This window comes from Drosophila montana, unplaced genomic scaffold (assembly GCF_035044405.1).
Source record: "Drosophila montana isolate Dmon_TW-CO22-7 unplaced genomic scaffold, ASM3504440v1 contig_3200_1, whole genome shotgun sequence".
Taxonomy (NCBI): domain Eukaryota; kingdom Metazoa; phylum Arthropoda; class Insecta; order Diptera; family Drosophilidae; genus Drosophila; species Drosophila montana.
In genome coordinates this window covers 1,299,152-1,326,104 of record NW_026998080.1, presented here as the reverse complement: position 1 = coordinate 1,326,104, position 26,953 = coordinate 1,299,152, and the positions used below count along the sequence as shown (strand labels likewise).

The 26,953-nt window shown below is 40.0% G+C and overlaps 5 protein-coding genes across 8 annotated transcripts; 2 read left to right on the top strand and 3 right to left on the bottom strand.

The window, feature by feature from the left end:
* The first annotated feature begins 206 nt into the window (after positions 1-206).
* Positions 207-6,503, top strand: sand (sandman). Of its 2 annotated transcripts, none has more exons than XM_064687003.1 (8): positions 207-355; positions 3,995-4,447; positions 4,510-4,739; positions 5,067-5,191; positions 5,250-5,494; positions 5,546-5,672; positions 5,903-6,004; positions 6,064-6,503. In XM_064687003.1, the coding sequence occupies exons 2-8, from the start codon at positions 4,143-4,145 to the stop codon at positions 6,133-6,135; spliced, it is 1,206 nt and encodes a 401-aa protein (XP_064543073.1). In that variant the 5' UTR covers positions 207-355; positions 3,995-4,142; the 3' UTR covers positions 6,136-6,503. The 2 variants fall into 2 exon arrangements, with proteins under 2 accessions (XP_064543073.1, XP_064543074.1); XM_064687004.1 differs by lacking the exon at positions 207-355 and adding an exon at positions 1,088-1,203.
* Positions 6,465-7,849, bottom strand: uno (univalents only). The gene has a single exon (XM_064687005.1). It carries the CDS (start codon positions 7,702-7,704, stop codon positions 6,553-6,555), a length of 1,152 nt encoding a protein of 383 aa, XP_064543075.1. The 5' UTR covers positions 7,705-7,849; the 3' UTR covers positions 6,465-6,552.
* A 517-nt stretch (positions 7,850-8,366) lies between these two features.
* Positions 8,367-13,087, top strand: Tmem63 (transmembrane protein 63). The gene is made up of 3 exons (XM_064687000.1): positions 8,367-8,514; positions 10,323-11,128; positions 11,195-13,087. Exons 2-3 carry the CDS (start codon positions 10,371-10,373, stop codon positions 12,735-12,737), a joined length of 2,301 nt encoding a protein of 766 aa, XP_064543070.1. The 5' UTR covers positions 8,367-8,514; positions 10,323-10,370; the 3' UTR covers positions 12,738-13,087.
* Positions 13,088-13,586: 499 nt separating this feature from the next.
* On the bottom strand, positions 13,587-17,648 carry Cul4 (cullin 4). Its single transcript, XM_064686999.1, has 11 exons — positions 17,391-17,648; positions 16,864-17,325; positions 16,565-16,809; positions 15,805-16,265; positions 15,549-15,735; positions 15,292-15,484; positions 15,092-15,228; positions 14,636-15,025; positions 14,286-14,564; positions 14,075-14,227; positions 13,587-14,012 (listed from the first exon to the last, which is right to left on the bottom strand). Exons 2-11 carry the CDS (start codon positions 17,186-17,188, stop codon positions 13,917-13,919), a joined length of 2,466 nt encoding a protein of 821 aa, XP_064543069.1. The 5' UTR covers positions 17,189-17,325; positions 17,391-17,648; the 3' UTR covers positions 13,587-13,916.
* Positions 17,649-18,290: 642 nt separating this feature from the next.
* Asap (ArfGAP domain of ASAP) lies at positions 18,291-26,926 on the bottom strand. 3 transcript variants are annotated; one of them, XM_064686996.1, is made up of 13 exons: positions 26,709-26,926; positions 23,968-24,040; positions 23,760-23,905; positions 22,921-23,261; positions 22,322-22,773; positions 21,824-22,259; positions 21,285-21,765; positions 21,102-21,221; positions 20,064-20,922; positions 19,923-19,999; positions 19,755-19,802; positions 19,255-19,443; positions 18,291-19,201 (listed from the first exon to the last, which is right to left on the bottom strand). In XM_064686996.1, the coding sequence occupies exons 1-13, from the start codon at positions 26,835-26,837 to the stop codon at positions 19,004-19,006; spliced, it is 3,549 nt and encodes a 1,182-aa protein (XP_064543066.1). In that variant the 5' UTR covers positions 26,838-26,926; the 3' UTR covers positions 18,291-19,003. The 3 variants fall into 3 exon arrangements, with proteins under 3 accessions (XP_064543066.1, XP_064543065.1, XP_064543067.1); XM_064686995.1 differs by having other exon boundaries at positions 20,064-20,925; positions 26,709-26,924; XM_064686997.1 differs by lacking the exon at positions 19,755-19,802 and having other exon boundaries at positions 20,064-20,925; positions 26,709-26,922.
* Positions 26,927-26,953: the final 27 nt, after the last annotated feature.

Sequence of the window (26,953 nt, the reverse complement as noted above, 5' to 3'; positions counted from 1 at the left end):
CCATGTTAATTGCATTTTCAACTGTGCAATAAGCATCGAGTACTATTGCCCACTTAACGGTAACGTATGCGAATGCGCAGAGTCGCAATTTGTGTGGCTCTTATACGCTCACTAGCTGTTGCACTCTCTCCTAATTTGCTCTGCTGAGATGATCGCTGGGCCAATTTCGACGTCACAGGTGAAGCGTCAAAATTAGCATTTGTATTCGTTGTCTATAAATATATAGCCCCCAGTGACTAGTAGAACGTTGTGGCGAACGTTTCGGTTTCGGTTAGTAGCAGCGCGCGCACAATCTCCAAATGCGGCAGAATCGGCATTAAATACGGCAGCGCCTAGTGAAGTGGAATTAAGTAATGTACGTTTAAAAATAAAAATTCGGTATGGAGCACAGTGCGTGCTACAGGTGCCAATAAATAAATAGAGCAACATGCATATTTTTAAATTGAGCTAGTGATAAAATAACATGCGTGTATCTACACATGTATGTGGTTTAAAATAGATGTGCATGGAAATCAGCTGCGAAATAGAATCAAAACGAAACGAACCACAACGAAACGCAACAATGCTGCAGTGACGACAACGCATTAGTGACGTCACGCCCGGCGTGTCGTGAATGGCATCTGGCAGAGAAATAACAGAAAACAGCAATAACAACACACACACACACAAACGCACAACATATATATAAACATAGCCGACAGCAACAACATACAGAATCAATAAACATATTCCAGTGACCGTTGATAGTTATCGATTACCAATGATAAATATGTTTTCCATTTATGTGAATACAATTAAGAACAATAAACAAGATAAATCTGTGTATGAATGTACAATTTGCATAAATTCGTTAAGGCAACTCTATGCGCCGGTCAATGCACGAAAATTAGTTTTTTTTGTTGGGTCCACATCAATGTCTGTCAAAAGGAATATACAACATTTGGTAGCCAAGTACATATTCCACTGTAATTTATTATTATCCATGTCATTTGCTTTGCACACACACACAAAACACACACACACACACACTCAAACACAATCCGAATCCATTTTACCGCAAATTGCGCTTAGCATTTTTTCGTGTGTTTTCATTTGCATTCAAACATTTCTTTTAGTTTTTTTTTTCTTGTGTTAAATTTTAAAATATTTTCTCGTGTAGCTGTTGGCACTTAACATTCGCTGCCTGTCTATAATATTTTTGTTGTATGTATATTCTTTTGACGTGGGTAATTATGTACATTATGAAAAAATTAATTATGCAAGTGCGTTGCGAAGAGTAACTCAATGTCTGTGCTTTGTTTGTATCAATAATTGGATTTTCTTTTTTTTTTTTTGTGGAATCCTGCAGCAGCATAAATAACAATTTAGGGGGCGTTGCTCGGCGATAAACAAATTCGGCATTTATGGGCCAATTCAAATTTTAATTAAAAAGCATCTAATTTGGCCAGGCAAAAGTTAAAAGAGCCAGCCACTTCCCAGAAAGAAACTACATACATATGTATATACATAATACACAATATGAATGCGTATTCGCACAAATCATCGAGCACAGTTCCCTTTCATTTTTCCTTTTTAGTTGTTGTCTTTTGATCTTCTTTTTTTTCCTAATGTTATTTATTCCGCCTTAATTATTCGAAATTTTTGCTTTTCGTTTTTGAGGTCAATTAGCATTTTGTTTATTTTTTAATGCTAAAGCCTATTATTATTAGTTCGCAACACCCTCGAGGCTTTAGGTTAATGAAATTCCGACATAAAGGCCCATTAAGAGTTAATTGTATTTTAATAGCCAACAACTTTTAAACTTCTCGAGATTCGCATTTTTACTGCTACAATTTCCAGGAACTCGCATGTAATTCCTCTTTCTTTTTTACGATTTCTTAATTGAGTTAAAACTAAAAAACATAAAGCTGACATAGTGTTTTATTTTTAATATTTATTTCCTTTGTGTGTGTGTTTTTTTTCGGTTACCTTCCCACATTTTAATTATTGCTTTAATGTGCTTGTGTTGTTTTCTATTTGGCTTATTGCTCGTAATTTTCATTCTCTCCTTCCCTTAAAAAAAAAAACATTCGTTTTTTGTTTTTGTTTTGCTTTTGGCGCAGATTTGTTTGGTTTTTAATTATCTATGTATGTGTGTTTAGCTTGTTTGTGCTTGTAAATACTGCAGACATCAATTGCAAATTGAATTAAATTTATGAGCCAACCCCGGCCGCAACAACTGTAAATACAAAGTGCTTATCTATGTTTGGCTGGTTTCTTTGGGGTTTGACCAGATCTATAAATTAGATGTTCCCACTGTGGCGGCGCTTTGCGGCTTATGAATTAAGAATAGACAGATACCGCTCTCTCTCTCTCTCTCTCTCTCTCTCTCTTTCTCTTTCTCTCTTGGCCACACATTTCCTTAATTTTGGCAGAGCAAAAAAAAAGACCACAAATTAGACAAATGACTGTTGCCTGTGGCAGAAGTTTATAAAAATAAGCTTCAACATATTTTACACCCACCAAATGAAACAAGAGTGGTACCAGAGAGAGTGTGTCCGACGAGGCGATACCCTGTAACCATGTACACCTCAAAACTCAAAATCTGGAACGTTACTTAAATTTATGAAAATCGCATATAAAGGCGGTATTTAGGAGAAGGAGCAAGAAACCGATTTAATGAAAGAGCGAGAACGTTAGAGGCGTAGCTGTCCAACTTACCCTTACTTCCTCTTTTTCTTGATGAGTTAATTTTTTATAAAAAAATATTTACTTACACAAAATCCTGGATGTACATCACGTCAAGTTTTTTAGGGCGATTTCGAAGACTTTAGTCACAAATATATGATAGCAAATATATATCTCTAATAAATTTGGGTGTATACTTTTAGAGACCCGAATGATGATGTTGATTAATAGTTTAAATATTTTATATAAATAAAGACGACTTCTTCTGCCTGTTACGAGAATATGAACAGCTTAATTGTACACTTTCTCAACGGGTACAGGGTATAATGAAAAACATAAACGAAAGAATGAAAATTTGGCAAAATCTTGGGCACAGCCGCAGCACCACAGACAATATCGCATCGTTATGGCTGGGAAGTGTTTAATTTGATGCTGTCGGTACGAGAAACTAGGCGACAAGTGTCATAATCAGAGCAATCCCCCAAATGCCACCCACAGACGCTTCTCATGGCCAATCCCCGAGACGCTCCACGGACCAGTTGCCAAACGTGCAGAGCCCCAAATGAAATAATTCATATTCATGTAGTTCGTCTATAAGACCATTCAAATCCCTAGATAAATATTTAAATTAATATGTTGGAAAATAACATTAAAATGTCACAGCGCCAGAATTATTATAACTTATAATTTATAATTAAAATGAGTTGTGCTCCGTGGGACTTATTTTTGTGAAGGAACTTAATAAATTGATATAAACTCGAAATGTGATAAAAAGAGTAATAATTCGAAAAGTATGCCTCCAACAGAATTAATTGATAAATATATATATATTTTTTTTAGAATATAGTTTTGAATTTAAATGATTTGTTGAAACGGATGTTTGTCGGCAAAATTCAAATAGAAAAATGGCATGCATATGATTTGGATATATAAATATGCTAAGAAAATAATTTAGTTTTCAGGCACAAATAATTCTCTTTTATAAACTATCATATTTAAAGAACTTTAAGAATTGAAACTTAGTCAAAGTTTATAATACATTCAGAATATAGAGTATTAGACAGATCGTACTCTCTATAGAGAGATTAATTAAAATACAATGTTGCTGCCATAAACATGTCTAGCACACTGTGCTGGAGATTCCCTCGCAACAAATAAAATAATAGACTCGCGTAAATAAATGTTAACTGACGGCTCAACGATTTATAGATAATATAGAGTCTTTAGAGAGATGCTTTTGTTTATTTTTGGCACTTTGTTTTAATTGCGTCTGCAGGAAGTCCTTGCACAATGCTCAAAATAATCGAAATGTTTACTTTTCACACAGTTGTTTGAGCAACCGACGCCAATCCAAATCGATGGGCAGGCCAACCAAATCGAAGCATGTCCAGACCAAAGCCGTTCTCAGCCGTACTCGAGAGATCCCAACGAGCCGCTAATCGAGGCAGTGTGGTCAGATTGGATGTGGTCGAGTCATGTCTTCGCGGCGCAGCTCCTTTCGGCGCAGAGAGAAGCCGGCATTCGAGCGGTTCAAGGAACATTGCCGTCACTTTACGGCGTTTATGTTCAGCAATGTTGGCATCATACTCCTAGTCACATTTTATACAATTGGCGGCGCCTTCATCTTTCAGGCAATTGAAATTTTCGAATACGATAAACTCAAGACAGATAAACCGTATCGCTTCATCGAGCGCAACGCGAGCGGCGATTGTCTCACTCGCATCTGGGAGCTCACGGCGGAGAATATTAGTTTCTACGATCGACAGATCTACAGAAAACGGTATGATAGAGGAGTTAGTGTGTTTGATAAATAGTCTCAATTGACCTTTGTTTTTCTTTCAGTGTTAATGATGTGCTGCTGGACTATCAGCGCGCTGTGGTTAGGAAACAGCTGCTGGGCCCCGATGTGGATCATCAGTGGAGCTTTTCGGGCGCATTTCTCTACTCGCTGACTGTCATCACGACCATTGGCTATGGCAATATAACGCCCAGTTCCGATTGGGGCAAGCTGGTGACCATTCTCTATGCCATTATTGGCATGCCGCTCTTTCTGCTCTACCTGTCCAACATAGGTATGAATATAAGAGCTATGTATATACGTATATACAATCAGATAGAAGCAAACACACCTGTAATACTCACATAGGAACACAGACTAGATTCTGTCTACAGACAGTGTAGTGTAGAAATGCCTATTTGAATTCGTGAGAATCGCATAGAAGGGCAACATTTAAACTTGCTCTGCATTTCATATAAGAAAATACATATGTACATATTCATACATTGAAGAAACAATGACTTTAGCTAAATTTTGGATAAGATTAAGTTATAGTTGAATTCAAGATTATGTATTTTTATCTAAGTAATTTAAATCACTTTATTATCTTTAATATACACAGGCGATGTGCTGGCCAAATCCTTTAAATGGATCTACTCAAAGGTCTGTCTGTGTCGTATTTGTCCGGGCGTGGCCAAGCGGCGCATAATACGCGAGCGTCGCAAATTGCGACAACTAGCTCGAGCGGTAAGTGTACTTAGTTCATTTATTAGCATTTTTAATAAAACCTTTAATCTCTGCACAGCTGCAGCTGCACAACATGGAGAGCGCGCGCGGCAGCAGCAGCACCAGCTACTCCAGCACTAGCAAGAGCACCACGAACAGCAGCAGCAGCAGCGGCAGCAGTGACTACACCAAGAGCTCTGTTCAAACCTCCAGTGTGCTGGATGTGCCCTTTTCCGAATCAGATTCCGATATCGAACGTGAGATACGCGGCAGCACCGATGAAATAACGGTGCCCCTAACTGTCTGTGTATTTGTGATGGTCAGGTAAGGGACGTTTCCATTTGGCATTATACATATTGATCAATTTTTGTACAGTTATATATTATCGGGTGCCATACTCTTTGGACGCTGGGAGGATTGGAACTATCTGGATGGCAGCTATTTCTGTTTCATCTCATTGAGCAGCATTGGATTCGGTGACCTGGTGCCGGGTGATCGTGTGGTAAGGCTTTTATTTAGTCTGCCTTTTGATAGAGGGTAGAACATTTTATATCCATTTGCAAATCGATGCAAAATATAGTTTTTGTATTAAAAACTTTTTTATTTTTCAATATATCCTACACAAGTTCGGCAGTTTCAGAGCTTGAAATTACGAGCTTTACTATGCTCCCTACTATATATGTATATATATAATCTTTGGCACTCAGAAGATTTATCTTTATTTTTCGCCAGATAACCGCCGATAAAGACAAGGTCGAGGTGAGCTTCATTTTATGTGCGGTTTATCTGCTGCTGGGAATGGCCCTAATTGCCATGTGTTTCAATTTAATGCAGGTAAGTATCAGAAGATATGTGTATAATGAATTCATATAGACTGTCTGTTCTTCTCTTAGGAACAAGTCATTCATAATATGCGCGCTATAAAGCGTGGTTTTAAGGCCTGCTTCCGCTGCCGCAGCTCCTAGCAAATAGTTTGTTGACGTACAAAGAACCAAAAATCATCAATTACGCTAAATATTAGTTAACAGTTAAGCCGATCATTAGTTTAAGTAGATATGTACATGTATATATGTTAGCAAGAATGTGTTCCTTTTTGTTTTTTTTTTTTTTTGTAAATCAATCTATTAACTCTATTTTTAAATACTAGTGTAGAATTCTTAAATTATTAATTTCTAGTAGTATATAACAATAGAAACGTAGAATGCTAGATACTGCTGCCCGTTGGCCATTCCTCGAATTTGTACTCTGACAATTGACTATGTTTTATATATATAAGTATATAAATGAGAAATAATTTATGCTCTTTAGAATATAATATTTTCCCCTTTTATAATCGAAGAAAATTTGTTTAACAATACGGCATTTAGTGCAATCTAGAGCTGTCAAATTCTTTTTCTTTTTACTAATCGCGCTTGCTCCGATTTGGACATTTGCTTTTCTAAACGCTTTTCCTTCGCTATTAAAGATTTGACCTGACGATCGTGCTCCAATGGCGCTGTGCCAGATAGCTCCGCATAGCTGGGCAATGTTTCAGAATATTTCTCCACACAGGCATCCTTAAATTGCTTGCTTAGCTCTATAGAGACGTGACTATGTCCCGGCGAGGTGAGCATGTCAAAAGCGGTGCCCTTAAGGGCCTCGAATTGCTGACGCGTTTTGCCCGTCACCTGTTTGCGTCGTATTTTCGTTTTCGTAATGGGCACGGCCGTAACCTTATGTGTGTCGCTCGCAGCTAGCGATTTTTTCTGATCCACAATCAGCTTTCGATGACGCACCTCAAGTTTCATGCTGGGACTCGGCGGTTTTGTTGATGATACTTTTGCCAACTTTTTCTTCTTCTGCAGCGGTGACCACGATATTGGGCCCTTCGGCTGGGTGGTGGTGTTGGGCTTGCGGCGCGCATAGGTACGCACAGGCGGCGCCTTATGCATAAAATTACATATAGCCGTGTCTCCAGTCTTTGTCGAAAGAGCCAAACTGGATGCGGATGTTGGTCGCGGCGCTGATTCGGTAACGACAGGCAGCGAGGAGTTAGCCACCGTGGAAGCGGCAGAAGACGACTCCAGGAACGGCAAAATAGAATCAATACTAACGGGTATGGGTGAAGCAGACTTCCGCACGGGTTTGCAACGAGCTTGCTCCGGCGTCAGAAGCAGTGAAAAATTCTCTTTGTCAGCCCTTATGACAGCCCTTACGGACGTGCCACTGGATGGCGTGCTCCTGGCCAATGGTCCGGATATGTTTGCAATGTGCTGCTCATAGTTGAATCTCTGTGGTGTGCCAGCGCCAGCTACGACTCTAACGTCGCCCAATTTAGAAGCGGGCAGTATTAACTGGCCCGTTTGTACATTGGCAGCGGCAGCATCGCAGCAACGATGATTGGGTATTATGTTCTGAAACGTAATCCGTCCCTTGATAATTTGCGGCATAAAAAGCTCACTTTCGAATCCCACACAATCGACCAGCACCACATTGTTACCGGACAATAGCTTAATTTTGAAAGTCAACGCTGCGCCTGGAGCTTGGCTTGGCATTTTTTGTATATATCAATTGATGATTTTGCGAAGAACGTGCAGAGCACTTTTAATGTATTTTAAGCAGCTGTGTAAATATTAAAATAAACAACTCTGATACAATAATTACTATAAAACTAAATTTGACACATCTGCAGTAGGTAAAAAATAATGTTAATACGGCTTGTTATTGTTATTACGGCGTCGATGGGATTTTTTCGATAACCGCATAGCCTCAATAATCGATTCAAGTCGCGTCTAATAACTATCGATATCAATGAGCAGTTGCGCATGGTGACATTATGGCCGTGAATGAATTCTAGGAGTGCAAAGTCTCTAAAATTACATTATATGTTAAAATAAAAAGATTTATATATGGCAAACATTCGACATATACTTGCAAAACTTGTTATGGCTCAGGGCTGCATAGTAATTCAAGTTCAAATGAAGATGACATCACTAAATTATTCCACTGTTAGAGTTCAGTTATTATACAGTGCCATGTTATCTATTTGCTAACAGCTGTTCAATTTAAAATTTACACCTGTATTTTCCATTTTTAAGTAAGACGCTTTAATATGTGTGTGTTGTGGTCGCAATTTCGCACTGAATTGCATTTGTTTTTTTTTTTAATATTTTTCAAAATTTTAACTTGCAAATTTAATAATAATAAAATTTCCAGCAATATATTGGCTTTTACTGTTAACAACACATTAGCGAAATGTTAGTTAACAGTTGTCCGAGCAAACGAGCGTAACGTAGAAACAAACAAGAAAGTTATATTAAATGCAATAAATAATTTGCAATCAACAAATAAAATAAAGCTGAAAGGTACGCAAAACGCAGTGCAAACGTGGCAAATATTATTGCGTAGTGTCGGGCAAAAAAAAAACAAAATAATTGGGGCGAACAACAAGCAAATTAGTATATGGTATATAAGAGTGCAGATTGCTGGTTAAACTTAGGCGTAACACATAATTAAAGTAAATGTGTTTTCTCAATTTAATGGTAATTCCTTCAAGAGTGAAAAAATCAGGTTGAAGTGTTTGATGATTCATAGTTTTAAAGGAAAGATACGAATAGAAATGAAAAGGTGGCAGTGACGCGATATATTGACTGCCAACCACTCCGCGCCTCACCCCCCGGGCCCAACACAAACAACGAAAAGTAGCAAAAACACAAAAACACGCTCAACTCCATAGTGAAAAAAGAAACCCCAATTATCTTGTATATAAAAATACATTTGAACGTTAATAATGCATGCCAAATACATGTTGTGTGTGTGTAGGTCGCGTTTAGTTTTGCAAACTACAAAAGAAAGCGATTGTTGCAACCATATAAATCATATGTGTATATATGTATATGTTTTATACATATGCATAGTATTTACATACATACATATGTACGCATTGGCCATTGTACGAATAGATGCATGTCATCATGTTGTCTGTATGGGCACACTTATCTCACACTTCACATTTAGATAAGTGGAAATTGATTTATTTATTTGCTTCCGCTAAATCAGTAAAAACGTACTACAAACGTTAATCAATACCAAATAATATAATGTGGAATATGGTTAATAAATACTTCTCTTGTGGTTTTTCTAGAATTGCCGCCTACAAAACTTCGTCTAATAAGCATACATACATACATATGTAGCTCGATAACGTTTTCTGTGCGTGTGTGTGTGTGTGTGTGTGTGTGTGTGTGTGTGTGTGTGTGCAGGCGTTACACTATTCGCGTGGACTTTGTTTGGTTTAGACCGCCGGCGACCCATTAAGATAAATCTCAGACAGAGTCGCTCCACTTGTTAAGCAATTGTGGTCCCGCATTGAAATCAATTTGATTCGAACTGCTGTGGGTTTACTTTTCTCTAAGCAGCTGAAAAAATAGAAAGAAGGCACGCCGAAGATTTAATACGCTTGCAGACTGACGAGGCACAGGGAAATTAGTTAATGACGAGAAGATTTAAGATATCTTGAAAAAAAGCTTTTCGTACAAGAACCTAATTTTCGACCGGCAGCTATATGATATAACGTTTCAATGACGACTTTTCAATACCCTCTCATTGCTATAGACTTAATATATTTTAAAAAGTAAATTAATAGAAATGTACTACAGTAAATAATTTAAGATTGAATTCGATTTTCGAAAGTAATCGTCGATCCCAGAGCCCTAGGTATGCATGTCGCATTGTTTCAACCATAGTAGTATTTTGTAATTACTTTGGAAACATGTTAAAAACCGGACAAATTATAAAAACACAATGAATATAAAATAAATATAAATAGGAAAATAAGATGTCAAAAGCTTTGAATTCTGTTTTCTTTAACTATTTTAGTTTGTGTTAGTTTTCAATCGAACTTTGAATCGACGAATTTGATTAGTTTAATAACATTTTTGGGAAATCCCAGTCTTATCTCATGACATAGTCATAATACCCATCCAACAATTAGAAACCAATGCAGCATGGCCACCCATTAATGTTTTTGTACCCAGCTGGTTTCTTATCAGCCTTGAAAAGTACACAGACGAGTATCACACGTTTCGGCTTTGCTTGGTGTCAGGAAAAAAGTGTCCATGTTTATCAACTAGTATTAACTTTTGCATTCAATCTTATTCGTGTATATTTTCAGTGATTCACTTGCTCTCACTCACACAACTGAGCGCTTGGTTACCTTAAAATGGATGATATTACGGTGCACGATAATGGCTACCAGAACAACTCGTTCTGTCTGGTGGTGGGCAATCGCACCACGATCTTTACCAGCGCCTACAATGGCATACCCGAGACTCTTATATTGAATACGATCTTTTGGGTGCTGCTCATCCTTCTGTTTACCACGCTGCGTCATCAGGCGAGCGACTATCGCCTGGCGCTAGTCAATGCCAATGGCACCAAGAAGCGTTGGACGGAAATATTTTATTCGCGTGCCGCCAGCTATGTCGAACCCCAACCGGGCACATCCACGCAAGAGAATCCCACACCCAGGCCCAGTGTGGATTCAAATCAATCCCAGCAAGGGGACTCCACGCCGCTATCGCCCATACAAACCGAACCGGGCATTTTCAGTTGGATAAAAGTCATCTTTAAGCTGCGCAAGCAAACGATTCTGCTCCACTCAGGCCCGGATGCGGTGCACTACTTGTCATTTCAGCAGCATTTAATGATTGTCATGGCAGTGGTCACCATCATTTCGCTGGCTATTATTTTGCCCATCAATTTCTTGAATGGACCCACGGAGACGCCGTACGATGTTAATGCATTTGGGCGCACCACAATGGCCAATTTGTCGCCGAATTCGTCCTGGCTGTGGGTGCACACGATCATTACCATATTGTATATACCGCTGGTGGTGCTGGTTATGCGACGATCCTCGGGTCGCAATGCGTTCAAAAAGGCAGCTACGCGCACCATCATGATATCAAATATATCCATCAGGTTGTTTTGACTTTTATTGCTTATAAAGTTATATGTGTTGAATATATTCTTTGATTTTGTTTGCAGTGATCGCAACAAGACCGTCATACGCAATTATATGCAGGAGCTGTTCCCGGACGTGACCATCGAGAGCGTCAGCATTGCCTACAACATTTCCCGCCTGTTTGTCCGTAACGCGGAATATGAAAGGGCGCACGATGCGCGTGTTTATTGTGAACACCATCGGGATCGGGACACGCTAATGGCCAAGCCGGAGATGTGCTCGTGCAAGAAGGAGAATGCCTTCGAGTATTATCAACGCGAGGAGCGCAAGCTCTCTGGGGATGTGGCACGTTTGCGAGCTTCGACCATGAATGAGCCATTGGACATTGCTTTTCTGACCGTCTCCACGGTGCAAGAGGCCCAAAATATTGTTACCCACTTTACGCCCGGCACATACAGACAGTGGCACGTTATGTTTGCACCATCGCCCGATGACATCTTCTGGGAGAATCTGAATGTGAACAAGAGCCATTGGTATTTGAAATTCGTTTGCGTGAACGTGGTGCTCTTCATTGTACTTTTCTTCCTCACCACACCGGCGATGGTGGTCAATTTGCTGAACAGTCGTCCCTGGCTCAAGGATACGGAGACCAAGATATCACCACTTGTGTCCGAGTTCTTGCCCACATTGATGCTGTGGACGCTGTCGGCGCTGATGCCAGTCATTGTTTCTATATCGGACAAATGGATGGGTCATTACACCCGCTCCAAACAGAACTATTCGATAATGACCAAGTGCTTTGGCTATTTGCTGCTGATGATTCTTATATTGCCCTCATTGGGCTTAACCTCGGCGCAGGCACTCCTGGAATGGGGGCTAACTAACGAAACTGGACGTTGGGAGTGCATTTTCTTGCCGGATCGTGGCTCGTTCTATGTCAACTATATAATAACCGCTGCCTTTATTGGTACCTCATTGGAGCTGTTGCGTTTCCCCGAGCTAATCGTCTATATATGGGCACTCCTGAAGGCCACCTCAAAGGCGGAGACGCCATATATACGTAAGTCCATATTGATTGAGTTCCCATTTGGCACACACTACGCCTGGACCACACTCGTCTTTACCATATCCATCGTGTACAGCGTGTTCTGTCCATTGATAATGCCTTTTGCTATGATCTATATAAGCCTGAAGCATATGGTGGATCGCTATAATCTGTACTTTGCTTATGGACCATCCAATATGATATCACGCAAAGGTGGCAAAATACATTCCACGGCTGTCACCATGACCAAGTTCTCGGTCTTGATATTGGTTCTGGTTATGGCGATGATCTGCGTTTTCCGCGGCGATCGTGGCATGGCACGCTTTTTGATACTCATCATCACCTTGGCCATAACCGTGACGTTGTTCATCTTTATGTCGCCCATCAAACGCTGTGCGGCGACGCGACGTCCAAGTATTGTGGAAATCGCGGGCCCTGCACCCGCCTATATACCCGATGTACTAAAAACCCGCCCGGAAACCAGCGCCAGGCCCTCGGTAACGGGTTATGCAGGATATGGCTCGGACAATGTCTCCGATTACGACAGCTCCCAGTACAGTGTCAATAGCGTCGAGGCGTAAGAGCATGTATTTTTTAAATAATTTTTTGTAGCTAAAACGAGACTTGATAAGCAATCAAAGTGTTGAGACATTTACATATTTTTGTATTAAGATTTTAAAAGCCGCTGTAACTTTCAAATTGATGTTTAAAAAGGCTTTGTTTGCAAAATGAGATGGAAAATGTGATATCAATTAGCCTCGTGAATTGCGTCTGAGTTCAGTTGAATAACGTTTTCAAAAAACGTGCCCTGCTGCGCCCCTATAAATGTAATTTCTTTTTGTACATACACACATATATCTATATATATATATATATACATATATCAATAATCATAATTAACCTACTTTATATAATTATTTGTAATTGCAATTGTAAATATTACGTCTTTTTATGAATGTTGATTAGGAAGCATATATTTTGTAACTATAGCCACTTCAATTTGCAACTAATTAAAACAACTAATATATATATATATGTCTGTACTTTAGTAATAGCAGTGAAAGACCACAAAACAGTGCATTAAGTATGTGTACAAGTAATTTTTGTTTATTTATCGAAAAATCATAAATAAAAACGATTTAGATTATGCGTATCCGTTTTACATACAGATGCAGAATTACGTGTACTAGTTTATCATTTATTTAAGTATTCTATTAATATTAGCCTGCAAGTGTTTCTTATATTGTTTTTCGAAGGAGAATTACTACCATCATCATAAAATAAAATATTTAAAACCCCTATAAACAAAAGTAAAAAAACAAACTCTGTTCTCGGTAGTTACAATTTTTTTGTTTTTGAAATATTGCTGTAAATTTTTGGGCTCGACGATCTTCATGTATCTCCAAGGCGAAACACAATTGTATCAACAATTTTGCTGTTTGAAGCCGCATAGCTTTTGTAAATTAAACGCCTAATTTATTAGATGATACAGTAACTTACAAAGAAAACGAATTGCAGCAACTACACTAGCCACCACTTTCAACCTCGTGGGATCGTGTGTAAACAACTACAACTACAATATGTAATTGATATTTGCTCAATACGCTTGCCGCATGCAGATACCAAATGCATTTCGTTGGAGTTGTTTAGTATTTGATGGTATGTTGTGGATAAAAGAAATAAAAAAAGGGGGGAAAAACTACAATCGTTCTGTTTTTTGTGTTAGTTGGCCAAAATAAAAAGACTGAATTTCCGCGTACTTATGCCACATAGTTGTATTGATTTTGATTATCCTTGTCCCGCTCCATATAATCACGATCAATCAGTGACTCGATGCGCTTTTTCAGATCAGCAGGCTACAAGATAATATAAATATCTGTGAGAAAAAATAATCAAATAGTTGGCTTATAGTACGCACCTTAACGGGAAACGTTAGCTGGTTGAACAATTCGGTGATGAGCAAATTGTGGCTCAGTGTTTTACGCATTTTCATAATGCGAACGATGGCCGCATCAATCTGATACTGACGATCCTGAAAAACGCGCTCCTCCGTCGCCTTTTGCTCCTCATTCTATAACAAAATTGTGCATTTAGTGGTATATTAAGATTGTTGATTGTCATCTACTAACCGTTTCCTTCATTTGTATTTGATTGATTTTGATGCGGAACAATTTGTTGATGAACTCATTATTGAAATCAAACTGATCCCGATCCTCAATTTCGCGACCCTTGGGCGTTTTGGTAATGACACGCGCACGTCCACAGGCCAGCGATTGCAGTGTGCGTCGCAACTCACCATCCTCAATGCTGGTGGCAGCCAATATCTCCTCATAGCTCAGCGTTGGTTTATCATTAAACAACAGCAGCACCAACGCTTGAAACAGCGACACCATCAGCTCTTTGGGACCCTGAGCAAAGTGCGAAAGGGAGAAACATATGAAAATGTGGCTTTTTATAGTAATACAAATAGTTAACCTACCGCATCAAAGTGTGCACGCAACACGCAATTGCCCAGTGTTGGCTGCCATTGTAGTTTTCTCCCACTGTGCTTTTCCAGATAGAACTTGTTGAATATCTGCTGGGGATTGATAAATTGCGGCGGCATTGTGACCTCAGTGGGCGCGTACGTTGGCCAGTAGCCCATAGTTAGTATGCTGACGGTTAAGTCCAGATTGGTTACATCACGATCATTGCTAAGCGTATGACCGCGAAAAGCTAAATTGACATCACGACTCAATTCCATGTCCTTGAACATGCCCTCCAGCTTGGATGTAAAACCGCCGCCGCATTCCTGTTTCAATTTCGACAGCATACTCTTCTCAGAGTCCACTGAAGCAGATTTTCCGACCAGCAAGCGCTTGGCCAAATCCTGCAAAAATTACATCATTTTATTCAATGCATAATTATGAATATAATTATGAATATATTATTTAACCTTTTTGTAGAATGCTTCAAAGACGTCCTTGCCATGTATAAAACGAAACAGAACCATGATCTTATCCAAGGTCTTTTCCAGCTCCTCATCGGTGGTACCCTTGTTGCCTGAACGCAATTTCATATCCACATATTTTGCTATTGAATATAAATACATATTACAGCATCCTCTGTCTATTTATATACAACAAGACAATATACCAATGAGCTCCGCGGGCTTGTTTGCGCGCTGATTGATGAAGAATTCGAAGGCCTCGCGCAACGAATTCGTGAATTTCTCATTGTGTTCAAAGCAATTGCGCACAATTACATCCATTTTGTCTTTAAAGTCCAGCAGATCTTGTACCATACTTTTATCCTTCTCGGGATCAATGACAATAGTGCGTCCCTTTTTCTATAAGAACGTGCACAAGAATGTTAAATAAACGAATAGAACAAATGTTACGAGTGTCTCTTGCCTTGATGTAACCATTAAAATTGCCGCAAAGCTCGGATGTGCCGTTTTTGACACGACTAAGTAGGCCATACAAAAGGGTTAGATCGTTCAGTCTGTTGTCCTCTAGCAGGGAGTCAAGGCCCTTTTGCAGAATTGTTGTTAAGTGTTCGGCAAGCAGTTCCTTTTCCACATTGTATATTAAAGGATGTCTGCACAAGGATTATATCGATTAGTTTCCAAAAATATATATATATATAAGAATATTTAATATTGTTTACTTTGTGCTGGAGTCTAGATAGTGCAACAGACGCTCATTCTCCTCCGCCAGACGTTTGCTCACATGCTGTAAGTACTCGGGGACTTCCAACTCCTGCATTTTTCGTTGACTCTCAGCCTTGTACAGTTGGTTGGTCGCATCAAGGAACTTCTCCTCAAACGCACTGCTATATATCTGCAGATCACACAGCATACGCACCAAACTCTTGAGCAGTCCACGATCCACTGTGGAGCCCTGACGCTCCTTTTCAATCAGTGTCAACAGGCCGTCTACGGTGCGTTTCTGTACGAGACTGTTCTGGGCAAAGTGTATGCGAAAGAGGTCCAGCCCCATGTCCCATATAGAGTGTATGGACGAATTTTGTAGCACATAGGTGCGATCCATATATAGAAATATGCTACGTATCATTATCATTTGCTGGCAAAACGATAGCCACCAATTGTTGATTTTTTCCAGCAAGACCTGAAGAGAATTTTAATTAATATACAACCAACTCACACAAAGCTTCATATATTGAAATCGGAAAATAGGTGAAACTTGTTCGAAAGACAAATAATATACATATTTAATAATTATACGTATGTCAATGAAGTCGGAAAGATAACAAACGGGAGTACTAGGATACTCGGACGACAATTGAATTTTCTTCTAAAGGTTGGAAACTTGTTTATAGTAGAAATAATTTAAATTTGAGTCCAGGTTAAGCCGGATATTATATAGTATAGAATATTATAATATATTTATTAGTTCGGAGCACTTACTAGTTTGTCCATGCTGCCGCCAGTTAGTTCCTTAAGCTTGATGTTACGTTTGACGTGCTGCTCGGTTAGTTCCATTAGTTTGACATACAATTGTGCATCCATTTTATGACTGCACATATTTACAACGGCCTGGTAGAGTTCCTCCAGTGAATATTTGATGGGCTTGGATAGTTGTATGGCGATAACGGCCTCCTCCAGTTTCACATAAGTGTCCTCAGAATAGTTATCGGGCAGTGTGGGTTTAGCTAAAGCGTATGCAAATGTTATAAATGTTGTTATCGTTATCGCTGTCTGCTTACCCTTAAAGTTCTTAATAACTATCTTTTTGACATCACCCGGCTTGGTGTTGTGAATGGCGCCCATGCGGTTAAGCAGATTTGAGGTAGTTGATGCTGAACGTATATCGCTGCCATGATGCGGACCCAGTTTCGAAAAGTTTGGCAATCTTTCGCCGTTTGTGGACGCTGCTGAATTCATATTTTGGGCGGCGAAGGCGCTACGGCCAAGGTTCGTCGTCGTAATTGCGTTGCTGCTGCTGTCGCCCTTTTTTAGACAGGATGCAATGTTCTCGGTGTCGTGCAGTTCAGTCGTATCCATTGGCTTGTATTTCTTTGCAGCACTCATTGCTTGGAATGAGTGTGAGGTGTCCAATACGCTGGAGCTGGATGTGCTCACGGCGTTGGTGCTGCAATGAAAATTGCGGATGGTTACTGCTGACCCGAGTGTCTGGTGTCCAATTAGCTGTCGGCCTAAAGATTATACTGCACAGAATGTTTAATTATTTGTCAAGCTACAAAAATTTGCACTCGTATTGGCATAAATTTACCCCGTGCTAGTGCTAAACAAATCCGACGATATCGATATATAAAATGCCTTTCGCTAGTTTCGCACACTTCTCGCTGTCGCCATCGGCAAGAGCTGATAGCTTGGGTAAAAGGCACTTTCGTTGTTATCCAAGTGGCTTGTTGTGACCGGGCACTAAAACTGCAGCGGGCAAAGATAATGATACAATATACGCGTTAATTATTTATTTGCTCTGCACAGCTCAATTTATGCATCGGAGATTAATGACAGAAATCGATTAAATATCGAGCCACCACCACAATCTATGCAGCACTTGTCGATAGTTTCGATATATTTGCGACAAACGTGCAAACCTACGCCTGTATGACCACAACCATACGACCGTACTACAACCATGCTCGATCTGTATGATAAGTTCGATTCCGACCATTTACCCGGTAACCGTTTTATTCAAAGAACAGATTTGTTTTTTGGTAAAAACACAACCTTATATGTATGTATATTTAATAAGCGTTGAGTTTTTCTTTTATTTGTCTTAAATATAATATCAAATATGTTTTATAGTGTAATATTAAGGTTTTGTTTGCTAAATAAATACTGAAACGTGTGTACAAAATGTAAAGGGTGGTGTGTACATTAAAAAAAAATTGTATCTACAGTTTACATACATATAATGATGATGTGTATGGTATACAACAAAGTCAAACAAGTCCAGAACTCTTATGTTTTCTCCCTCGACAGCTCGCTTTGGAATAAGATATACATATATATGTGTGCTTAATCGGTAACAACTTCTAGGTACAGAGGGTTGAAATATTTACTTATATTTTTAGAGCATTATATGTATTATATTTTTTTCTTTTTTTTTTTTAATATGTAATAGCATTTGGGCTTTAGTTTTAAGTTTGCAATTGAGTTAAGCTTTAATCTGAGTAAACTTTTTATTAACGTTGTTTTATAAACTTTCATTTAAATCCATCAACAGTATTACATAATTTGCATATGAGTTCATGTAATTTAAGAAGCCTGACCAGGTCGGCTGTTTTATTTTTAGTACATATGTATATGTATATGGCAGCGTATTGTTAAGCATATTAATACATAATTTCATCATTTTTCGATTTCCATTTTAAACGCGAATGGAGTTTAACTTTTGAGGACAGCGTGATGTTCTGGCTAGCAAGTAAGGTAAGTTAATTATATGATGATGATTGGTTAGCTGAAAATTTAGCCTATAACACATTTGCAGGACATATTCGGTTTGTAAAAGCAATTCAAAGCGGCGCCTACTTATAGTATATGCTTTAAAAGGGGTATCAATATCAATTAAATATACACAGTACATAATTTGCAAGTGTTTACATATAAGTGTAGTATACTTTTAATAGGTTTGCGTTTAAAAATAATGATTTGTAAATTATTTGATTTACGTTTATAGCTTGAGACACAAAGTTGTGTGTGTTTACAACAGAGTAAACAAAAAATAAATACATACAATTGTAGTTGTTGTGTTAAAAAAACTGTAATAAATAATATCTGGTTTTTGTATAATACACACTCACACTCGTACACATGCGCGCACACAAGCAAACTTTCAGCCTCACACACAAATACTCAGACAAACAGGTCTGCCATTTAGTCTGGCAGCATATGTACAAAACTAACGGGAAACATGCCACGCCTCGCCGGATGACCTTCAATGATGCCCTCCATCCAATTCTCATCATCGGTGCGCTCATTGAGCACGATCAATATTTCACCCTGCTTGAATTCCAGCTCATCATCGTTGTCCGCAACGCAATCGTACAGAGCTTCACAGCGACGCTGTCCATTCTAAAAGATTAAATGTAATTAAAGGAACTTCTTGTATTGGTCACGATGCTTACATAGTGTAATTTGCCCACGGAGCCGACGCCACTTGCATTTTTCACCTGATTATCGGGAGAAGAGTTGAGCCTATCATTATCGCTAGACGATATATTCGATTCGGCAGAATGATCCAGACCGCCGCCAGAGGAGTCCATATCCGTATGCCAGGACTCGTAATCGGTGAAATTGGCGGATTGATTGATGAGCTAAGAAACATAGGCATTAGTTAGTTAAATCCGTACAATATATGTGTATTATGTTTGAGTTAGTGGAACATATATTAAGAAAACACAGAACACACAAAATTGTTGGAGTTTGAGTTTTAGAGAGTATGCGCGCATGGAGTTAGAAGAGCTCTAGAGAAAATGCACACGGCACATTTAGTAAAAAACAAAAGAAATAAAATATATATAAATATATATAGTAAGTGAACAGGAAGAACAAAACAACAACAAGAACGGCAAAATCTGTTTGTTTGGTTTGATTTGATTTGATTTGGATTGTCGCTGCCATTTACCGTTTCCTCGCTGGAATGCTCTAATCTCAATAAGTTTTGTTGTTTGCGCTGAAATTTGTTGGAATTACGGGAGAAATACACAGGATACATTGAAAACGAAAGTTCTCATCAACTACGCGCGCTCGTTCCTTGGATTCAAACTGAACCTGAAGGATGCAAAGAACTTACCTTGCGTGGCGGCGCAATGGGGCCCTCATCCATGGAGCTGATGCTTTCGTTGGACTGACCATTTGGTATATCGCGCTCTGTTGTGTGTTAAATAAAAATATATATAATTAAATTTGTATTAATTAAGCTCAATTCACTTGCCTGCAGGCGGACCGGGCGGCGGTATTTTGGGTCTCATCAGCGCCGATTTGTCCACATGCTTCAGCGTAGGCAACTCTCCGGTAGGCGGCAGCACAAGCTTGGCACCCGCCAGATGAATATTACGATTCAGCGACTCGCCGCTTGGTGAACGTTTATGCCCAAAGGTAGTCATGGGCATGAGGCTGCTATTACTGCCATTGCCACCAACACTGCCACTGCCTCCGCCACCGCCTCCGCCACCGCCACCACCCGCTCCACTGCCTCCGCCTGTTATCCTCGGCGAGTTCTCTACGCTACGCATGTGCGGCAGCGTGCCATATGCTACGTCCATTGACTGATTCTTGTGATTGATGGAGCGTATATCGTTGGCATCCATGTTCTGCGAATGCCTGGGCGGATGCGGCAGTGTGCCATAGAATATACTTGTCGGAGCGCCAGTCAATGTGCCGGGCGGCGGTGCTGGGGCTGCGCGCTTCTTTAGCGAGTTCATGTTCGCTGTGGACGTAGATTTGCGCGCACCCGTCACATGTGCCAGTTCACTTTGCATGTTTAAGCTGTTGCGAGTTCCGCGCATGTTTTGACTACAAGCGGAGCTGGGACTAGAGCCACCTCCACCGTTGCCGCTGTTGCTGCTGCTGCTGCCAACACCCAAATTGTTGCCACTGCCCAAATATTGGCCAACATTCGTATGCTGCTTGGGCGAGGTGCCTGCGGATTGCGTATAGCTGGGCAGCGTAAATTGGCGGCTCGGACAATTGGCAATTGGACTAGAACTGGACTGTATGGAATCGCAAGTGGAGGAGCGTGAGCGCATCACTGGCGAGTCGCCACCAGCAAAGCTGGGTGGACGTGAGCGAGACTTCTGTAAAAGTTGAATGTTTTATATGCAAATAATATATGATGAGTAAATAATATTAATTAATTGTGAGTTTACGGATCAATTAGACTAAAAGGAAGGTAGACTTTGACGGACATGCCTAAATCAATTCAGTTCCTCGTTCTATCTGTGAACAAGGTACTACAAATATTTGAACTTACGCGCTCATCGATGACAGTTTCGTCATCGCTGAAATCAGTGGATCCATCCTCGTTGGGCAGATTCCAATCGGTATTGATGTGATCGAAAGCGCTTTTCTCCCGTTTTATGGCACATTCAATCTGTGGAGAAAAAAAGACACAGTATGAACGCAAGCCAAATAATTATAATAGATATCTGCTTACCAGCTCCTTGCAGCTGTTGTGACCCATTTCTTTGGCAATGTCCAGCGCTGTTTTGTTCTGTGAGTTTCTGAGCTCATAGTCAGCGCCGGAGCGCAAAAGCAGTTTCATGCACTCGCGACGATCGTGCAGGGCGCATAGATGCAGCGGCGTATTTTTGCCGGTCACATCTAGCAGACCGGGCGGATTGGTGGCCTTGTTCAAGCCCTTGAGCGGCATATTCTGTATGAGAAAATCAACGATGTGCAGCGTTGAGCCGCCCTCGCGCAGCACAGCCAAGTGAAGGGCTGTTTCGCCCGCATCGGAGCTGGGCAAACAGCAGGTGAGATCGGCGCCCTCGGCCCAAACCTGGAGCAGTTGACTCATATCAGCATTGACAATCGCCTGCTCCAGATCGCAGCGCAGGTCATTGTCATCGGCACAGGTGCGCATAACATAACGCTTGGCCACATATTTGGCGCGAATGAAATCGTATCGCTCCTCCCTGCAAAAAATAAATGGATAATCATAAAAATAAATTATCAAAAGATCGTTCAACTTACATGCTGCTCTCATGGTTGAGTTTGCCCCGGCCCAACTTGGCCTCCATAATGTCATTCAATGTGCTGTTGCCCATGGCGCGCGCTATCAACAGATTCGCCGTAGTCAGATTGTCCAGCGTCAGGCTCTGTATGCGCGAATGATGCACGCCCAGATCGCGATGCACACCCGAGCACTGAATGCAGACGAGTATGCCAAAGTTCAAGCTAATCCAGGTGACATCGTTGCGTGAGCCACAATCGCAGCATCTATCGTTGCCCGGCAACAGTTGCACATAGCGAATCACTGTCTTTTGCAGCTCCACCAGGCTGGGGCTCATCTGGGGATTGGCATGCTGAAAGGCCTTGGTCAGAGCCTTCTCCTTGCAGTTGACCAGCACAGCCATCCAGGCCTTCTGATCCGTTTCGTCTTCCGCTTGAAAATGATACGGTCGATTGTCTAAAACAGGCAACAGGCGCGTTAAAAGCTAACTAATTGTGGTTGTGGTTTGAATCACTTACAGCTGATTAAATCGAAGCCGCGCTTGTCATCTGGCACCGGCTTGATCTGGCAAGTGAGCAGATTGACGCGCGTCGGCGGCTTCGATTCGTCCGCATGGAAAATATCCAAGAAGCCATCGCTGGTGACACGACAACGACGCTTTTGCCACACACGTCGCACCTTGCCCTCGCTCTTCTTGAGCAGATGACCCTGACGTGTCACCCCGTGATGTTTGTCGCCCTGCAGCTGATGCAGCGAGTAGCCGGCACCCGCACCACCGCCGCTTCGATTCTCCGAGGCCGGCACATTATCGACACGCTCAAAATCCGGTGTGCTGCGCAACAACGTTCGCAAATCCAATAGGCTGCGCCTGTCCTCGTCCTGCTTCAGTTTGATCACATGCAGCTTGTCGCTCAGATCGCCGATGTACGTGCCAAAGTGTTCGATCGTTTGCAAGCCATCTTTAAAGTAACTGCAATGCCAATGACTCGAGTTATATAAAGGTGTACACAATAAACAGTAAACAAACGCAAATGGCCACTAGACCCAATTAGCATGCAGCTCAGGCTCAGCTTGTTGCTGCCTGCTTAGCTTGGCCTGGCCCAAAACAAAAACTCACTTATTCAGCGCGTGATAATACTCGATGAAGTGCTGCAGCAGCTCAATGCCAGTTTTTGTTTTGATCTCTTTGTACTTGAGCAGATACTCGCAGGTCTGCAGCTGATAGAGGCGACGCTCCTTTTCCATTTCATCGGCAACCACAGCAGCATCAATCTCTGTGCGCACCATGCCCGCCTCCTTGGCCTGCGCCTTTTTCTCTTTCTCGATTTTGATAAACTTGGCTTCGTAGTCTTTGGCCGCCTTATCGAAGGGGCGTTTCATGTCGCCCTTAACGCCACGCAGCTCGCTCTTTAGCATCGAATCCACCGGAAACATCACAATGTTGTTGATGTTTTGCATCTGGCGTTGAAAGTGGGACAACAAGATAAGTTCAGGGTTAGTCAAAGTATCACTTTACTTATTTGATATCAAAGACCCTTTTTTCTATAGCATTTATATCTGCTTTGCGAAAAATAAAATCGTGGCGTTGCCACCTTGTTATGATATTATTTTTATCAAGTTAGTTAAACTATCATGAACTTTGCCATGAACTTGAAGAGAGAGGTCGATAACTATGAATATTTCCCTTAATTTCACACTATCTATATATATATAAATATTATTAATCAGAAGTTGAGAAATCTGAAATAAACTAAATTTATATTTATTTATGTTTTTTTCCCTTGTTTATCGTTTTATGTGCATTAAATTCTAGATTGTGCATTCTAAAACTAATGCACTTCACAATTTATCAGCTAGGTAAACCATTATCAAAGCAAACTTCAAAGTTTTATATGAAACAGATTTCTAATTTATCGTTATTTCTCTAGCTTATGTTTCAATGTTTCTACCACTTACCAGTGTTTTCATCAGCGCACTTAGCTCTTTGGTGACCACAGAGAACTTGAGAAACGCAGCGCCAATGTCGGGCTCATCCTGATCAATGACCTTGCCGCCCAGACGCTCCAGCGCGCGCACCATGAACATTTCATTGTCGACATGAGCTAGATATATGTAAAAAGAGTTGTATTTAAATGAGTATAAATTAATAGTTAATTGCACTTACTATTGCCCGAGTTGTGTATGGCTTTGACGGCCTTCTTTAGCTTGGTGAGGCCCTCGCGATCGAACTCCAGACGCTGTAAAGACAAAAAAATATACACATGATTGATATTCAGATTGATAATCTTATCTGGCCTCTTATATAAGTAACATGAACAAGATAATTTCCCGAAAATTTGTCTTGTTCAATTTCAAGCATCAATTAATACGATGCATTTCTAAGAGGGTTCTACTTTTAACCCCTTAACACAAACTCATGCATCTCCATGACTTGTTTAACCTCTTGACTTTTCAATTAATATTAATTCATTTCATTGAATTAGAGACGCTCGCAATCAGAGTCTGTTCTACGAAATTGAAATAAGTTTAACAAATTTTAAACCCAAGAAAACGCTTATTATTAAATGCTGCTCAATTGAGCAATTGCGGATAAGAAACCCAAGTTCATTTATAGAGTTGCTTTAAATAATAAATTAATAATAATAGATATTTTGCAATATAATCAATGTTTGTCATGCTTTAAATGTCTATCAATATCAAAAGCAATAATAATAATAATAAAAAGAAAACAAATACATGAAAAATTAAAAACAATTAAGACTAGTTTTGTGTACCACAATGTTGTAGAATGTATAATATTTTTTTTATATTCAATAATAAAAGAAGGATTTTAGTTTTCATTTAAGCGTCTTGGTAACATTATCAACATTATTTGAGGCGGGCAACGCCGGTTAATTTTTATTTGTTTATATATAGAGATAAAGTTGCGTTCAGCAAATTGAAAAAGTACAAATATTAAACAATCGAAGAATCAATGATTAGATAAATGCTTCAGATAGCATATTTATTGCAAATACATTAATTTGGAAACTCAGAAAACAGCAAAACAATTGACGATTGTAATTTTATAGTTAAGGAATTCGACGTATAACAGCTAAAATAGTGAGTTGGCTGCGATAAGCGGACTGCGAAGATGTTTAAAGCGTGCTAATAAAGATTAGTCATGTTCATAAACATTTGCAGCTAAGTTTATGGCAAATATTTGGAACGCAAATTGCTTAGAACAATAACAAATTAAGTTGGTCAACCCGACAACTGGTTTCCGTTTCTCTTTCTAGCGACCAAGTGGCACTTTTTTTTTCTATTCTCATTTTTTTTTTTATTCTTCTGTTATTCCGTTGTGTCTTGATAACAAAAGACGAAGTTCGTTAAAAAAAAAAAACGGACAGACGCCTGGTCAAGTTACTTTTTAGCCGAAACCGCATTATATTTATGTTATTATTATTATACAAATACGTATTGTGAATAAGCTGCGCTGTAAATAATACTCTTATTGTATGCGAGGATTTAATACTTATTCCATATAGACCAATCATAAAGGTGTGTATATGTATTACAGCAAAATTCTATTCTGGGCTGTGCCAAAAAAAAAAAACACACACAAAAAGGTGTGTCTCTCGGGTTTATTTATTGATTTGCCAGTTTTTTGGGGTCGAACTGTGAAACCCATCAGTGTAATTAAATATTAAACATTCAATTCGCTGTCAAACATTCGTCAGGAACAAACAAAATCAGGGCGCGCTCTCCGGTGACGTGTCTTGAAACATATTAAGGCTAATTCAGTGCACATTGGTACCAAATCTGTAAAGCAATGACATTTGGCTCATTGTATGAAAAGCTTTCGAGGTTTTTTTTTGATGCTGTAAAGCCAACAAAAATGGTATTCATTAAAGGCAATCTTTCCAGGTTAATGTTGTGCAAACGCGAATTACGTTTAATTGTATTCATTTACTACAATTGCGGCAGCTTAAAGCTTTAGACTAGCTAAATGGACCATTTTACACAGCTTTTAATGTTGTCACGTTTTTATTAGAATCCAACATTAAGCTTTTGAGCTGAAATTAAAATGAAGCACATCTATGTTTGTGCCACGGTGCGTCTGCTGACTGCAATGGCTAATTTTAGCTAAAGAATTGGAGCGCAGAGATTTCGAAGAGAAATGTTTTAGGGAACAGCTAAAGCATACTTGATTTTTATGCGTAATCAAATGTGGGCGCGCCTACATTGTGGCTACGCGTTTGATAAGCTTCGATCGCGGGAATGCAACAGCTTTAAGCTAAATATGCGACACATATGCCGACGTCTGCTTTATCATACGCCTTTCCGCCCGCACTTGCCCTTATCACAGCAAACGCATAACAATGTGTATGTGTGTGTGTGTTTTTTTTATGGGGAGTAACAGCAGCTGCAATGACTAAAAATAAAGTATTGCGTTCTCGAGTGGCTACGCCAAAAGCGGCAAGTGGGAGGGTTGGAATTCAACGGGCCAGCTGCATTGATTTGAGAATGTGCACTTTCATTATTTATGACTTTTAATGTAGGGAGAAGACAAAACCACCTGCAATTGCCGCAGCCGACGACGTCATCGTAGAACAAATGCAAATTGTATGGCAGTCCCGCAAATGGAGCGAAAGAGGGGTGGGGGCAGGGTGTGGGGACTCACTTGGCGCAGCGCCAATTTAATGCAATACCTTTTTGTTTTAATTTTTGCTTTCCATGGGCCCCACTGTGAAAGTACATAATAAACCAATTTTTTTTTGTTGTTGTGGGGGAGAGTATATAAGACAGCACAGTATATGCAGTAAATGTGTGTGCATGCAATTTATAGCGCTGGATCATTGATTAGCTACCTTGAACTTATGTGAGCGGGTGAGCAAGAGAGAGAGTGTGAGAGTTAATGCTTACCTCTTCCAATATGCTAATCGTTTGACGGCAATCCGGCATGCGGGACGCAAAGGTGGAGGTGGTGGGCGAATTGTAATCATCGCGCGTCTCCTCCACAAACTCGGAGATGCCAATTAATGCTGGCGGCATTTTTATATTGTTGTTGCTTTAATTGCTTCTGGGCACACTTTTTGTATCTTTCTGTTTTTTTTTTGTTTTCGCACACTTGAAAACAGCACAACGGGCGCAGGCGAACTTCAAGGACA